The sequence below is a fragment of the Peromyscus leucopus genome, chromosome 17 (genome assembly GCF_004664715.2).
Source record: "Peromyscus leucopus breed LL Stock chromosome 17, UCI_PerLeu_2.1, whole genome shotgun sequence".
Classification (NCBI taxonomy): domain Eukaryota; kingdom Metazoa; phylum Chordata; class Mammalia; order Rodentia; family Cricetidae; genus Peromyscus; species Peromyscus leucopus.
In genome coordinates this window covers 47,391,659-47,407,761 of record NC_051077.1, presented here as the reverse complement: position 1 = coordinate 47,407,761, position 16,103 = coordinate 47,391,659, and the positions used below count along the sequence as shown (strand labels likewise).

General features: G+C 46.9%; 1 protein-coding gene across 3 annotated transcripts in view; it reads left to right on the top strand.

Moving 5' to 3' along the window:
* Positions 1-16,103, top strand: part of Klhl2 (kelch like family member 2) — a 111,731-nt gene that overhangs the window by 5,875 nt on the left and 89,753 nt on the right. For all 3 annotated transcript variants that reach the window (XM_028881027.2, XM_037211762.1, XM_037211763.1), the window contains exon 2: positions 8,802-8,927. In XM_028881027.2, the coding sequence (XP_028736860.1) occupies positions 8,802-8,927 (126 nt within the window). The remainder of the gene's footprint in view (positions 1-8,801; positions 8,928-16,103) is intronic.

Below are 16,103 nucleotides of genomic sequence, written 5' to 3'. Positions count from 1 at the left end.
GCATCCCAGAGTCATGTTAACGTGGCTAGTCAAAGCCGCATACTCAGCCAGGAGGCCTCGGCCTGCCGTCATGTTGACTTTGAGTCCAGGGTCACTATGTGCCTTCGTCTTTGCAGCATCTTAAGCCAGGGGTCTCGAGCCCTGCCTGTTGCTCCACACTCCTGTCTCTACTTAAAGTGATATTGGAGTTCTTGTGGGGCTGAGTTGGGCGCCCCCCCTTCCTCTTCCTCCTCCGCAGTTTTATTTATTGAATTTTTGACTTCAGCCCCTTCAGGATCATTGTTAGCTTCCTACAGAATTTACAGTCCTGCATATGTGTCCTGACTTGTGCCATTTCCTGGCATTTAGCCTTGACTTCCCCATTAGATGGGAAACTGGAGCAGGGTCTGGGGTCAGCCCCTCTTACCCTGCTTTATTCCAGGCATACAGTGGGCATTTAGGAAGCGGTGATGTGTTTGATTTATTAACAGCTATGATTATTTGTATGTTTCTAATGACTTCACGTTGGGTGTTGGCAATTAAAATTGGAGGCCAAGAACGTGAATAAAATCAAATGGCCATATTCAGTTTAGTTCCTCACTTCAACATTTTTCTTCTTTATGCTTGCACTCATAGGGGATTTAATGCTTAGACAGATCCATGAAACAAATAGACCAGGGATAATTTTCTTTCATACTAATCCAGGGTCACTTGTTTAGTGTTGGGCATAAGGCATAGACCGGACTACCACCTGGGCTTCCACCTGGTTCCTGTCTGAGTGGTCCTTCACCACTCCCATGAAGATGATAGAAAATTGAGCCCATCATCTGAACTGTCAGGTTAGATTGCTGCTTTGAAGTAAGGACCACGCTAGAGAAAGTAGCAAAAGAAAAAAATTAAAAAAAAAAAAATAGGAGTGATAAAAGACATGGAAAGGCTCGAAATGGCTCATCGCCCTCCGTTTCTCTATTTTGTCATCTGGTGAAAATCCTTCTCTAATCGTGCGTTGTTAATTGTGTATGAGATATTCTTTAAAAGATTGATCTTGCATAAGACGCGCTCTTACCCCATCCCTTTCCTGGTAATAGTCACTGTCAGGGACACAGAGTGCCTGATGGTGCCGTGTTTGTCATGTAGGTGGGAGGGGAAGAGGAGAGAGCTGGGTTGAACTGAAGGGAAGCTTTTTACAGCACCATTGTTCTACTATCAGAGAGCAATTATGCTCCAACTTCCATCAACCTCTCCACCTCAGACATCCCATCCACCCCCCCTGCCAGCACCTCCCCCACACTCAACAGAAGCCGCACCACCGGGTCCCAGGCAGAGAGGAGAAGAGATGTCTCCTCTGCCCCGCAGTAGGCTCAGGGCTCTGCTTTTTAAATGCTGGTCCTTAGTAAAATGGAGCATGCCTGGCTTTTCTAGATGTTTCCTTTCCAGCTCTGGGAAACCAGAGCTATGCCTTTAACAGTAACAGCAACAATAGCAGCAACCACACACATAAGTATGCAAAGGTATGAGTATGAGATTGTGAAGCGTTATTCGGCATGCACAGGATAGGAATTTAATCTCACAAGGTGCGTTATCCTCAATTCTAAAGACCTACACACGGAAGCTACAATCTCATCTTTCTTTTTGGTGGGCTGGGAATCCACTCATGGCCTCACACAACCGAATCAGTGTTCTGTCACCCCTGAGCTGTATCCTTAACCTCATCTAAGCTCTGTGTATAACAGGGCAGACATTCTCAATTAAAAAAAAAAAAAAAGCCATGTTTATTTGATGAATACCACAAGTTCATAGATTACAGTTTGTGTATTGGCACCATTAAAGTCCAATTAATGCTTAAATTCCATACATTTGAAGAAAAATTGCCTTTAGAATATTGCAAAAACTTCACAACACTACCATAAACTAAGTGTTGAATGAGGAAAGCCTTGCTTTTCCCGACTCTCAGGAATGGTGATGATTCTTGGGAGGCACCCTTGGAGGGGGGGGCTCTGAGGGCATTTTGTTGGGCAGTTTTGTTATAGAGTGGTGTGACAAATACTCGTGAAGACAGTCGCTAGGGTCTAGCTTGCCTTTCGAGTAGCTGGTCTTGTTGTAAGTGGGTCGTGGCTAATAACTCGCCAGGCTTCGGAAAGTCAAGCTTGGCAGGGAAGACTTGGAGAACCCAGGAGAAATATTCTAAAGTACTGGGAAACTTGCGAGCGGCACCGCGGGGATGGGGACTTGGAAAACAACAGCTGCTGACGTGCGCCTGGCAGAAATTTGTGAGTAATGGTGGGTGACTCACTGCAGGCCGGGAGTCTTGCAGCTTTTGAGGTGAACAGGCAGAGAGGGGAGAGCAGAGATGGTGGCCACCCAGGGGTAGCCGAGGAGTTACATCCTCTATTGTGACCGTGTCTTTGGTCCCCTGGGAAATTTCACGGCCATGTCATTCCCATGACTTGTAGGGCCGTTTCTACCGGAAAAGGCCAAACTTATAACCAACCCAGATTTTTCTAGATCGCTTGTTCTCAATCTGGGATGATCAGTCTGGGGTGGGAGGGTAAGTGGGTGGCAGGGTGTATTACATCACCTGTTGTTGTTTTTAAAAACCATGCATAGCTGCTTTCACCCCTACCCCCCAGAGACACCACCATCCTGACATACTTTATCTCTGTAAAGGGCTTGCCTGGCTCTTTCTATGAGAAGGGATGGATTTGCATAGTTTGAGAAACTGATTGGGTTTCTTTTTGTGGTGTGTGTGTGTGTGTGTGTGTGTGTGTGTGTGTGTGTGTGTTTGAGTGTGTGCTTGTAATGATGTTTGTATGTGATATGTGTGTTTCTGCATGTGATGTGTGTATGTGTGTGTATGTCTGCATATATGTATGTATGTGGTGTGTGTGTGTGTGTGTGTGTGTGTGTGTGTGTGTGTGTAGGTCAGAGGCTGACTTGTAGAGTTGGTTCTCTTTCCACTGTGTGGGTCCTGGGAATCAAAGACATCAAACTCAGGTCCTCAGAATCAGGCTTGGTGGCTTTTATCTGCCCAGCCGTCTCAGTGGTCCTCCACCTTATTTTTTGAGACAGGGTCTCTCTTGGGTTGCATCCTGGTAGGCTGGCTGGGCAGCAAGTTCCAGAAATTCTTTCCTCTCCTCCCCAGTGCTAGCATTACAGGAGTGTTTTCTTTGCCCTGCTTTTCATGTGGGTGCTAGGGAATCAAATTTAGCTCTCCACGTGTGCACAGCATGAACTTTACCCTCTGCTCCGTCCTTCCAGACCTAGATTGGGTTTTTCTGTTAACCTTTGTGTATGGGAGTGAGGATTACCTCCTAGACAGCATAGCTGGAATTCAGACCCTGGGAAACGGCAACTCTATCAGATACGTGTTTTGATACCAGTAGGCGACTGAGCGGCCCATTATCCAGTAAGAACAGTGTGGAGTGTAGAGTTGGGAAGAAAGGTAAAGGGACTCTGAAAAAGCATGTCCTTTTGATACCTTCAAGAAGGCAGTGCCCAGCTTTCCTGGCGAAGGCTGCTCTTTGTTGAGAGGGGAAGCAGGGAAAGGGTTCCTGGGCATACGTGGCATGGTGTCGAGGGTAAACTTTTGCACACACACCCTCACTGTGTGCTGCTCCTAGTAGCTACAGTTTTCACCACTGTGGTTTTAACATGGTGTACCGGGTCTGTTGCTCCATTTGGCTAACAAATGAGACACCATCTAACACAAAGGCCACGCAGGACACGAGGAGCTGGTAGAAGGACATTAGTATTGGGAACAGCCTGTGCAGTAGGGCTGCTGTGTTCTTTTTTTTTTTTTTTTTTTGTTTTTCGAGACAGGGTTTCTCTGTGTAGCTTTGCGCCTTTCCTTGAACTCATTTGGTAGCCCAGGCTGGCCTCGAACTCACAGAGATCCGCCTGGCTCTGCCTCCCAAGTGCTGGGACTAAAGGCGTGCGCCACCACCGCCCGGCTGCTGCTGTGTTCTTAAGCCACGCTCAGTACAAGGACCACTTAAAAAGCCAGTGCGTGCCCGGTGCCTGCAGAGGCCAGAAGAGTTGCATCACCTGGAACTGGAGTAACAGGCGGCTGTGAGCCACCATGCCAGTGCTGGGAACCCAACCCGGTCTTCTGCAAGAACAGCAAGTGCGCTTAGTTGCTAAGCCATCTTTTGAACCCCTGTTAATTACTTAAACATTTTAAATCATTTTATTATTTATTTATGTTGAGGAAGGTCGGTGCATGCCACATCACATACGTGGAGGTGGTTAGTAAAGTCAGCTCTCTCTTTCCACCATGTGGGTCCCTGGTATTGAAGCCAGGTTGTTCAGCTTCGGGGCCAGTGCCTTTCTTTACCCACGAAGAAGACATCTCATGGGCTCCTGATTTCTTAAGTAGGGGTCAAGCTCTTGATCCTTTTTTGTTTTGTTTTGTTTTTTGAGACAGGGTTTCTCTGTGTAGCTTTGTGCCTTTCCTGGAACTATTGATTCTTAAATAACGCTATTCTGTTTAGGACAGGGTCACATTGGCTTGCATTCTGAACATTGAAAACTCTCCTATGATTATTTCACTAATCGCCAGTATAAAATGTTCCCCCTGCTGGAGTCTGATTGAACTATATCTGTGTGTATGCCGTGTATGTAGGAATTCCGTATGGCATGGCCAGAGAGGGAGTTGGCCTGGGTTCCACAGACTTTCCATGAGAATCCTGCTCTTTCCTTATCTGCGTGCTTGGGAATGTCTGTCCTTTATAGTCATATATCTCCCCAGCCCTCTCCCCCTTCTGCCTTTTAGACTTGAAGATATTTTCCTTTCTAAGATCTTTTTTTTTTCCCTTTTTTTTTTTTTTTAAATTTGTGCACATGTGTATGGGGGTAGGCACCTGTGTGTGTGGGTTCATGTTCATATTTGGATGTCAGAGGTCAATGTTGTATGCTTCCTTCTCTTACTGTGCACCTTAGTTTTTGAGGCAGGGTCTTCTCACAGAACCGGGACCTTGCTGATTGGCTGGAAGACTGGTTATCCAGCTCTGGGGATCCTCTATCCGCACTCTCATTGCTGGGGTTACAGATGGACATCACCGCTCCTGGCTTTTGTGCTGGAAATCCAAACCTAGGTCCTTTTGCTTCTGCGGTGGGCACTTCCCCAACTGAGCCGTCTCTACAGCCCTCTAACTCCCTTTCTTAAAATTTTTTTATTTTTTTTTTTAGATAATTATTTCATTTGATGTGGTGGTGTTTTGCCTGCATGTATGTCTGTACACATGCTACATGTATGCTCATGCCTGGTGCCCACAGAAGCCAGAAAAGGGTGGCGGATCCTCTGGAACAGGGTTTACAGAAAGAGTTAGGAGCTGCCCATGTGGGTGCTGGGAATTGAACTCAGGTCTTCTGGAAGAATAGTCAGTACTCTTTAACCACAGAACCATCTCTCCAGCCCCGGGACCCCTTCTTAAATCATTCTGTACTCTCTCCCCCGAAGGCCGTAGTTAATGGAGTGTGCCTCGCTCATCTCACCCCAGCAGTGGAATCTGCCTCCAGAGGCAGTGAGTGCCCTCTGATCATCCAGTTGTCCAGGCTTAAACAGCAAGTCAGCTGGGGAAAGTAGAGCTTGGGCCTGGTTTTGGTGGACAGCCCGTTAAGACACCATGAACGACACTAGCGCTACTCAGGCACTAGGGAAATTGAGCAAATTACGCTGAATTTTCTAGGTTTCCTCAATGTTGAAAACCTGCTTCTTGGCTTCATAGACTGTCAGTGTATCCAGCCTGCTTTTTGGCTTTGTCCATATAGCCAGTGATTCTCAGAATTCTGTCGCCATCTAAATTAAAAAAGAAAAGAAAAGAAAAGTTGTGTGTGTGTGTGTGTGTGTGTGTGTGTGTGTGTGTCTGTATCTGTGTACAACTCTTGAGAGTTGGTTCTCTCTTTCTACCATTCGGGTCCTGGGGATACAATTTAGGTGATTAGACTTGATCACCCATCTCACCAGTCCCCTAGCTAGATTTTGCTTTCCGGCTCTAGGCGCAATTTTTCTGTTGATTTTTGTGTCCCCACATCAGTACCAAACTGTGTGAAAATCTTTCTACATCCCAAACCAGTTCCACCTGTAGCCTTCCTCTTTCTGATAATGGAAGCTCAGTCCTTCCCCTTGCTCAGACTAAAGTATATCATTCTGACTCTTTGACGTCTGAATTCCTTCTGTCAACAAATCTTGCTGCCTCTTCCGTGAACATATCGAAAGCCAGCCACTTCTTTTACGTAGGCAGCCTTTCGGTAACCCTTTAGAGGATGACTGCTGTACCTAACTCCTTTTCCTCTTCTCATCCTTGACCCCTGTGGACTCTTGTTCTCGTTTACTTCCTGTTGCTCTGATAAAACACTCTGACCCAAAGCAGCAGCCCCGGGAGGAAAGGGTTTCTTTCAGCTTGAGTTGTCCAGAGAAGCGTTTGTCACTGAGAATCCAGAACGAGAACTCAAGGCAGGAACTTGAAGCAGAAACCGTAGAGGAACGCCACTTACCGTCTTACCCTCTGGCTCCTGCTCAGCTAGCATTCTTCTAGAGCCCTAGCCCACCTGCCTAGGGATGGTGTCAGTCATGGTGGACTGAGTCTTCCACATCATCCATCAAGCAGAGCAGTCTTTCACAGGCACCGTCCCCGGCCAGTCTGAGTGAGACAGTTCTTCACTGGAGGTTCCTTGGGTGACTCTAGGTTGTGTCTAGTTGACGATAAAACCCAACCAGCACAACTGCCTTCCCCTAGCAGTCAGTGGCCCTTAGAAAATGGAGACTGAAGCCCTTGTTCCGTCAGCCCCACCTGTTTCCTCTAGCTCTAGGGGTCAGTGGGCACGTACTGGCCCTTCTCTGCTGGCGCCTTCCCTTCTGAACCTCCTCTCACCTTCCAGGCCTTTGTTCTGATCTCAATTCCGAGTTATTTTCTTTGATCACTCTTTTTGATACTGCAGATTCACCCCATTCGTTGCCATTATCCTACCTTTCCTGCTTTCCCCGTCTTACCTTGCCTTTTTCCTGTGGCATTTTGTAATATGCTACCTACCCACTTTTCTGATTGGCCAGGCTTACTGCGCCCCCTCCCCACAGACTGCAAGGGGCAGGAATCTTTGCACTATTCATTGATGTTCTGCAAGTACACTTAAAAAACGTTGACTGCGTGAATGGGTGTATAATAGAGTGTTCTTACAAAGGAATCTCTCTTTTAGAAGCAGGGCAGGAAGGGAAGAGCAGTGCCACATTGAGGGATGCTTCCTGCTAGTCTTTGCGTAATACACACACACACACACACACACACACACACACACACACACACACACACGGTTTTCAGTAGGCTTACTGGGGTACCTTCATTTTTAAAATTTTATTTATTTATTTTGTCTTTGTGTGTATGAGTGTTCACTTGCATGTGTCTATGTGCACTGTACATATGCCTGGTGCCCAGGAAGGGTGTTGGAAGAGGGCGTTGGATCCCCTGGAACTGACGTTGCAGGTGGTTGTGAACCACGATGCGGGTACTGAGAACTGAACCCAGGTCCTCTGCTAGAGCCACAAGTGCTTTGAAGAGATAACTCTGTGATATCTCTCCAGCTCCAGTTTTTGGACCCCAGTTGTTTTGAAGTGTAATTTACATTCTATAAAATATATGCAATTCAATGATTTACAGTAAATTTCCTGAGTTATGCATTTATCACTTCAAAAATTTTCTTTTTGTTCCTTTAATATGCAGTTCTTAGCTCTTACCCCACATTCCTAATTTTACCAGTTTCGCCTCCACTTCTTGACAGAACAGTTCATGTAACAACACTCGTGGTCTGGGGTTCCTAAGCACTGGAAAGACAGGGGCTGGAGAGTTGGCTCAGCAGGAGAGAGTGCCTGATGATCTTAGAGGAGTGGAGCTGGGCTCCTAGTCCCCACATCTGGTGACTTGACAACCATTGGTCGCTCTGGCGCAAGGGAGCCAGTGCCCTCTTCTTGCTTCTGTGGACAGCCCCTCAACACACATACGTACCCATAAAATGAAAACAAAGCTTTTCTTAAAAAGAGAATAATTATCCACTTAAACATGAGCTGAAATACTTTGATGTAGGAAGTAGTAGTGAACATGAGTGATGACTCAGGTTGGGTGTCTTTGTCATTCATAGCTTCTCCCCACCTCAGTCTCTTCATTCGTGAAATGGGCTAATAATGATAATTGGCTTTTAGAGTTGTTGGGATGATTATAAATAATGAGATCATACTATTATGCACAGAAGCTGCCATGTGTTGAGAACTCAGTAAACTTTAGTTAATGTGATTAATCTTCTAGTGTAGGCCCAGAATACACGGGCGAAGTGTCTTTGTAGAGAGAGCAAATTTGAATCAGATTTTGTATCTGAAGTTTGCATGAAGTACAGCCATGCTTCTTAGTTTGTAAACAGACAAACAAACTGTACACAAACACACACACACACACATGTATATGTGTATGTGATTATAGGTTGATTGTAAAAAGCAAGTTGATTTCCAACAGGGATTATTTTGCAGTGTTTTTATTTGGGGAGCTCTGTTAAGCCATTTCCTCTGAATCTTCCTTGTTTCTATTTGACAGGTCTTTGACACTGGGGAGATAATTACCCACCTTTTTTTCAGAAACCATAGTGACCGTTGTGAATTGTGTCTTACTCTCACTTGAGAATGGCCTTCTTCTAACTGAGCAGGGAATTGAGGGAGGGAGCGAGGGAGGCATTCAATTTGTCTCTTGTAGCTTGACAAGCCGGAACTAAATTATCCTTAATGAGATCTTTGTCTCTCTCTCTCTCTTTTTTTTTTTTTTTGTTCTTTTCTCTATGTACAGATGCACAAAGCAGGGTCATCAGAAGCCTCTCGATTCAAAAGATGATAATACTGAGAAGCACTGCCCGGTGACGGTGAACCCCTGGCACATGAAGAAAGCCTTTAAAGTCATGAACGAGCTGAGAAGGTAGTGGCACTCTAATGACTTTAATGCATATGTAGCCATTAGTCTTTCCCTTTGGTTTTTCACTGTCTGTAGGGAATACATGCCTCCCCCTCCACTGTTGCTCTGATGCAGGGAACATCCAAAGCTTTTCTGCAAGGTTTTTAAAGGAAGAAAGGGGATCAAAAGTGCAGCTGATGGGGGCCTCTTCTGTCCAATAGTGAGTGTCTAGTCACGTGTGGCTACTGTGAGTTCAAGCATGGTCTAAGAAAAAGGACACAGTGGCTTTCCAAGGAAAATATTTAACTTCTTTTTCTTTCTTCCCTCCGTCCTTTTTAAAAAAAATGTTTTTGAGAGAAGGTCTTGTGTATTCCAGGGTGAGGATGACCTGGAACTCCTGATCTTCCATTTGCCACCTAAGTGCTAGATGACAGGCGTGTGCCACCACCATGCCCTGCTTATAAAATACTTTTTAATCTGTAAAATACCAGTTTGTATGTTAACATGATAGAATATCAGATATTGTTTATTTGCTTATTTGCATCTGTGTGTATTGGGGGGCGGTATATGTGGGGGAGTTAGAAGAGAGCCTGTGGGAATCAGTTCTCCTTTACTGTGTGGGTGACCTCAGGTCTTCATCTTTGATAGCAAATGCTTTTATCCTCTGAGCCGTGATGTAGCAAGTCCTTCTCTGTCCCACCAGCCAGCTCAAAAATCATGACACAGAGACTTATTATTAATTATGAAAGCTTGGCCTATAGCTTGGGCTTGTTTCTTACTACTCCTATAGCTTAGCCCATTTCTGTTAATTTACCCTCTGCCTCGTGGCTTTGTTACCTTTACTCTGTACTGCCCATGCTGCTTTCCTGCTTCCTCCATGTCTGGCTGGTAACTTCATCCTTCTTCTTCTTCTTCCCCCCGGCGTCCTCTATGCCTGGAGATCCTGCCTCGCTATTGGACATTCATCTTTTTGTTAAGCCAACCAGAGTGACACATCTTCACAGTGTGCAAAAGGATTGTTCCACAACACCTGGACATAGCGATTTAAACGGAATGTTTTATTGAAATTAATCTTGTTTCTTTTTAAACTTTTAATATGGCTGCTAGAACATAGTCACTTGCATTATATTACTATTGATTAATATTGGTGACAGGCTTCTAATTCCAGCCATAGAGAATGTGGAAAACTGCTTTTAGACAAAGGAAATACATAACTTGTTTTGGTGATGGTAGTTGTGACAGTGCCTGCCAGTCGCTAAGGTGATTCTCATATATGATAAGGACACATTTGCCACACACTGGACCATCTTGCTACACCTGAAGTCCTAGCGCTCAACAGTCAGAGGCTGGAGGGTCTCATGTTTAAGTCAGTCTAGCCTATGTAAAGAGCTCTGTTAGGATTCTGCCCCCGAGTCCAGTTGCATGACCGCACATGCGCAGTTCAGGAGCTAAGCAAGGGGTCTTGCGTCTTACATCATCAGTGTGTGCTGGTGATTACATGATATGTGTGCGCGCGCGCGCGCGGCATGGTCAGCGCATGCGTGACATAGCTCTGTAAGCCTACCTGCGCATGTGCATGGGAATCCTTAAAGAGTTGGACACAGACTCCCCCCCTCATCTTTCTGCTCTGTTCTTTCCTGCCCCTGCTGTCTCTATTTTTCTCTCTCTGCTCTCTGCATGTGCTTCTTCACAAGGCCTGGTTCTTTTGTCCTCTGCTCCTCCTAATAAAGCTGACACTAGGTTTTGTCCAGGCTCCTGCCTCATGACCTTTCCGCACGGTAACTGCTTATCATTTTTGAAACAACAGGATCTGGTTAAACAAACAAAGCCCAACAAACCTTTGATGATAAAGGTGACATTAAAAGCTGATTACGGAGGGTTTGGAGAGATGGCTCGGCCGTCACAAGCTGCTCTAGCAGAGGGTCCAGGTTTGGCTCCCAGCACTTACACTGTGGCTTTGAACAATCCATAACTTCAGTTCCAGGGGATTCAGTGCCATCTTTTGACCCCTTCGAGCATCAGACATGCTGTAGTGCATACATGTACACGCAGGCAAAACAATCACACATAAAATAAAACAAATAACTCTTTAAAAAAAAAACAAAAACAACAACTATATAAAGACTGGCTTTTAGCAGGGCCACTCTCCACCCTCCCCACACCTCCACCCTCACCTGCCACTCCTGAGGTGCACAGTAGCCTTGGCTTCCTTCTTTGTCTCGGTCTCGGGTTGACCTGGACATGATTCACCACACCGCAGGAACGCAGTTCTGGCAGGCTCCTTCCCCTGAGGCAAATGACTGTGTGCCCAGCCGAGCTGACACTCTCAAAAGCCTCTGACTTTGAGTCTTTGTGTTATCCTAGGATAGCCAGGGCCATCCCCGACCTGTTGTGGGCGTGGACCACAGGGCTGGGAAAGAGCATCTCCTTGTTCAGTGTGTTGCTCTATTTCATGAGGGACAATGTGGCCGGCCAGTAGTTGATGCTGATCTTCAGAGGAGAGCTCTGGGTAGTTGCAGGTGGCTGCTGGTCTGTGACCAGGCTTGCTTGACTGCTGCCACTAACCAATAGTATTTTTAGGATGAACGGTCAGGCCGGGGAGATAAACGACTTAGTGGATATAGTGCTTACCGTACAAGGATGAGAACCTGCCTTTGGAACCCGGAGGCCACATCAGAAGCCTGGAGCGTTAGCACAGGTCTGCACTGCTTCAGAGGCAGAGACAGGGAGAGCCCTGGAGCTCATGGGCTCACGGGTTTAGCCAGTCAGCAAGCTTCACCGAGAGACCCAGTCTCCAGAGAGAAGCGAAGAGCGATTGGAGAGGCTTGGGGTTGACCTTTGGCCTCCACACATTTGCACATATGCACACACATGTATACACTGACACAGAATGAATTATCTGCACAGCTAGGAAACGGACAAACTGTGGATGAAGTCAATTCAGGCTTTTATCCCGAAGACTTGTGTAGAAAAGGCTGAGAAGCAAGAGGGCGGACTTGTGTTTTGTGGATACATCGGAACCTTAAAAAAATGTCATTCTTGAGCAATGTGATACTGAAGGCCTTTAATCCCCATTCTGGGGAGGCAAAGGCAGGAGGATCTCTGTGAGTTTAAGGCCAGCCTGGTCTATATAGTGAGTGGGTGAGGCTCAGTCTCAAAAAAGAAAAAAAAAAGGTGTCTTCATTTCTTATCTTTTATAGCCAATTTCTGTAATTCTTTTATAAATGCAGACAAAAGAAACTTGAAAGAGCTTTTTTATTGTATAGCCCAAAGTGCCCAATTACTTCCTGTCCTTGCATCAGCTTCCTGTTGCCAGGAAAGGGTAGCCCAGGGTGGTTTCCTGACTTCTGGGAAGGGAGAACTTCCCTGTTCTCACTGCTCTGCCTGGCCTCCATTGGCCTCTAGCCTGCAGCTCTAGCCTCACTGTGGGAGTGGGAGGGCGGGGAGGGGGGAATCTCGGCTGTGTACACTAGGGATGGCGTCTGTGACCTTTCCGCTGGTGGCAGCAAAGTCACTTGTGTAAGGTATGGTTGCTCCCATATCTGTCCCCAGATAGAGGTAGGAGCACAGGAGCTCTGTGCGAGAGATTGAACTGAAGACAGACAGCACACTCCGAATGTGGGTGGTACCATTCTGTGGTACTGGAAAAAAGCCATCTGAATGCCAGTGTGCCTCCTCTCTGCCTCCTGAACTGCCCAGACTCGAATAAGCCCCTGCCAACCACGCCATCTGCAACATGATGGCCTGGACCCTTCAAACTATTACCCAATTAAATCTTTTCTCCCCTGAGTCCCAGGATTCACACTTGGGGCCAGAGACAGAAGTCTTTTGTGGTTTAGCTAATTGTGCCGCTGGGAAAGGGGTGGACCTTCGATTAGGTGAATTAAGGCTTTGTGCTGGCCCTGGGTCGACAAGGGTGAGAAGTCAGAGAAGGACAGAATCCTGGGAGGCTGCGAGAGGCGGGTTTGGACCGAATCTTCTGGGCAGTGTTGTTCACTGGTGATTTCTGAGAAACCAAGGTGGGATCAGGGCTTTCGGAGGGACAAGCTGTCAGAGCTGTAAGGGGCTGCCTCGTGGACAGCGCGATTCTCCGCTGAGAAATGTAGCCGTGAGCCTCCCTTTTCCCCAGTGCAAGTGGAGAGGTGTTGGTTTAGAAGGCGAGTGTCGTCACGATCGAGCAGTGGGTCCCCACGCACGGTTTACTATGTGCTGCACACGGAGGCGTGGGGGAGGGGCAAGGAAGTAGGGGATGTTGCAGGTGCCTTCTTCCTTTTGGGGCAGGGTCTCACTTCCTGGCCTTGGCTGATCTGGAACTTACTGTGTAGATCAGGCTGGCCTCTAACTCCACAGAGATTCCCTTGCCTCTGCCTCCCGAGTGCTGGGATTAGAGGCCTTTGTTACCTGCCCAGTCTTTTCTCACCCCGCCCGTGGAGATGGGTCTTATGTATCCCTCGTCTTCTTGAACTCACGATATAGCTAAGGATGGCTGTGAACTCCTCCTCCTCCTCACCCTCCTGCCTGTACCTCCAAGTCCTAGAGTTACAGGCATGCCCTTCCATACCCAGTTCTCAGAACTTTTATTGAGAAATGTAGATTACCAATTTCTTTTAGAGATTTAACAACTGTAATAAAAAGGGCAGCATTTTATCTTTAAAAGAAATTAAAGACACACAGTTTATTTCTAGGATATCTGACTCTACCTGAGCTTACAAAATTTGCAGTGATTCTTACCGGGGTGTGGGCAGTGGGCAGGTAGTCTCTTAGTTTTATGTACAAGGAGTACAATTTTGACCCTTAAATTAACTTTAGGGGCCGAAAGTGTTCCGTAAGGATAAACTGTGATTTCACCTCCATGTCTTACACAATCCCTACATACGTGGTTATTCCCCAGTTGTAGTGCTTTTTATGCTGAGCAACACGGAGAACTGGAATCTTTCTCCTACAGAAATGATTGTCACTCCCCTCCCCCAACTGTACCCCAGGATCGACACAGCATGAACCCAACTTCCTCCTAGGAGTCTGTTATCTGTGTTGCACCTTCGAACAATCGAACTGTGGCAATTCCTATGTGGTTGTTCGTACTTTGTTACTTGGAGGCCAAGGCAAGTGGATTGAACAGTGAACTCAAGTGAGGCTGCCTTTCTCTCAGTATTTGTAACGAGATTTTTAGAAAAATCCTATAGGCTGTGACTATTTCTGTCCTAGTATTTTTTTATATGGTAGGATGTTCTCAGGACCTTTTGGTTCTGCACACGACGGTGGAATACAAGATCTGCCTTGAAGGACAGAGCAGTCAGGAAGCCCTTCAGTTCTTCCAGATGTATTTATGTAAGAAAGATTAAGAGACAGCCTGGAGTCCGGGCAGAATTAACCAGCAGTATTCTGTAGGGTCTCGTAAGCCCGGGTGGTTGATTTCTTTTTAATGGGCTTTATTGAGCAGGGAGAGGATCATTAAACTCTTCTAGAATGTGAAGAATGGACAGTTGGAAATGACTTCACTAAAACAACCTTCTTTCTTTGCTCCCTCTCTGAGGTACTGGAAGCCCACGGGGCATGAATTACCTACCACACTGCCCGTGTTCTGCAGGCTCTACCTGTAGCAAGTCTCACCCACATACTCCAGACTCCCCGTCTCCTGGTTTGCTGTTTCCCCTCGGAGAGGCAGCAGGCTCCTCGCTCTTCACCTTTCCCTTGCTTGTCCTTTCCCTAGTGTTTGCTTTTACTACATCCAGAAATAAATCATCTTCTCCTTACGAGTGACCAGGCCTCTCTGCAAGTCCCCGAATCTGAAGACGTACCTTCCCTACAGACACGGAGTTCATGCCTTCCCCAGGGTCTCTTTGTGGCTCTGCTAAGTTTTCACTGTCCGAAGTCTGTCGGAGAGGAATGATAGATTGTCTATTCTGGGACCCGTAACTAGTTTAAAGCGGGTTCTAAATCGTTGGCTGTGACTGGCTTTCCTCTAAGTTCCCTGCTGGACTGCGGCCTCTCCCTGTGTGTTTGAAAGTCTCAGGAGGTGTAAATCTCCTGAGGGGTTGAACACTCCCAGAGTTTTTAGCACACCGCTGAGTCTTGTCAAGCCCAGGACCTACATTTTTCTTAAGTTTAGCTCTAACAGGAATTCGCAGATGTCCCCTGCCGGCATGGCTTTAAGAAGGAAGGGGGAGATAATGGTGACATGTGTTATACATGCTCGCTTGTTCTTTGAGATCACCGACATTTTAGCCAGGGTGTATCTGCCTTGTCCACTAACGGACGTTGTCAATCTTAGATTTGGTTAAATCTGACTAATTAAAATCCTTGGGGACTCTGACCAGGGTCTCATTGCGATTTTGCTAATTTTTCGCTGTCTGAAGTCTATCTGAAAATAATGATAGATTTTTTTTTTTTTTCTTTCTAGTCTGGGACCCACAACCAGTTTAATGTAGGTTCTAAACCGTTGCATTGGGGACAACCAGATTCCCTCTAAGTTCCCTGGTAGAACTCCGAGGCTGGGGAAATAGTTCAGTCAGCTGAGTGCTGAGGGTGGAGTCTGATCCCCATAGCCCATATAAAGAAGCCAGCCTAGGGGTGCGTGCTTGTGATCGCAGTGCTGGGGAGGTGTAGACCGGTGGGTCTTTAGGGCTCACTGGCTAGCCAGCCTTGATGAGTTCCAGGCCAGTGAGAGATCCGTCTTCTCCCCAAACCAATGTGTATGGTACCAGAATGACAACTGAGGCCGCCCTCTGGCCTGCACACGTACATACGAACACACAGATGGGGATGCAAGCACACAGACACAGACACAGACACACACACACACACACACACACACACACACACACACACCTGATGCACACAATTGTACCCACATGGGTAGGCATACACGAACAGCTCACCTCCCCATTCCACCTCCCCAGTGCCCAGTAGCCAACAGTGGATCACGGGACCATGTACTGGCCAGGACCACCCCCTCACCCCTGGGCCCACCCTTTGCTTCCCTTCCTGACCAATTTTTAATTTCCTTGGCTTCTTTCCCTGTGCCTCCTTCTTAGAAGCTCTGTGCTCTTGCTTCTCTGACGCCTGACCCTGCTCTCTGGTGCTTAAGCTCCCCAGACATGGGCAGGCATGGATTCTGGCTGATAGCTTCTCTCACCAGCCTGACGTCTCAGGGGTCATTCTGACTTGCGCCACGTGGCAGGCAGTGCCTCCAGACTTTCC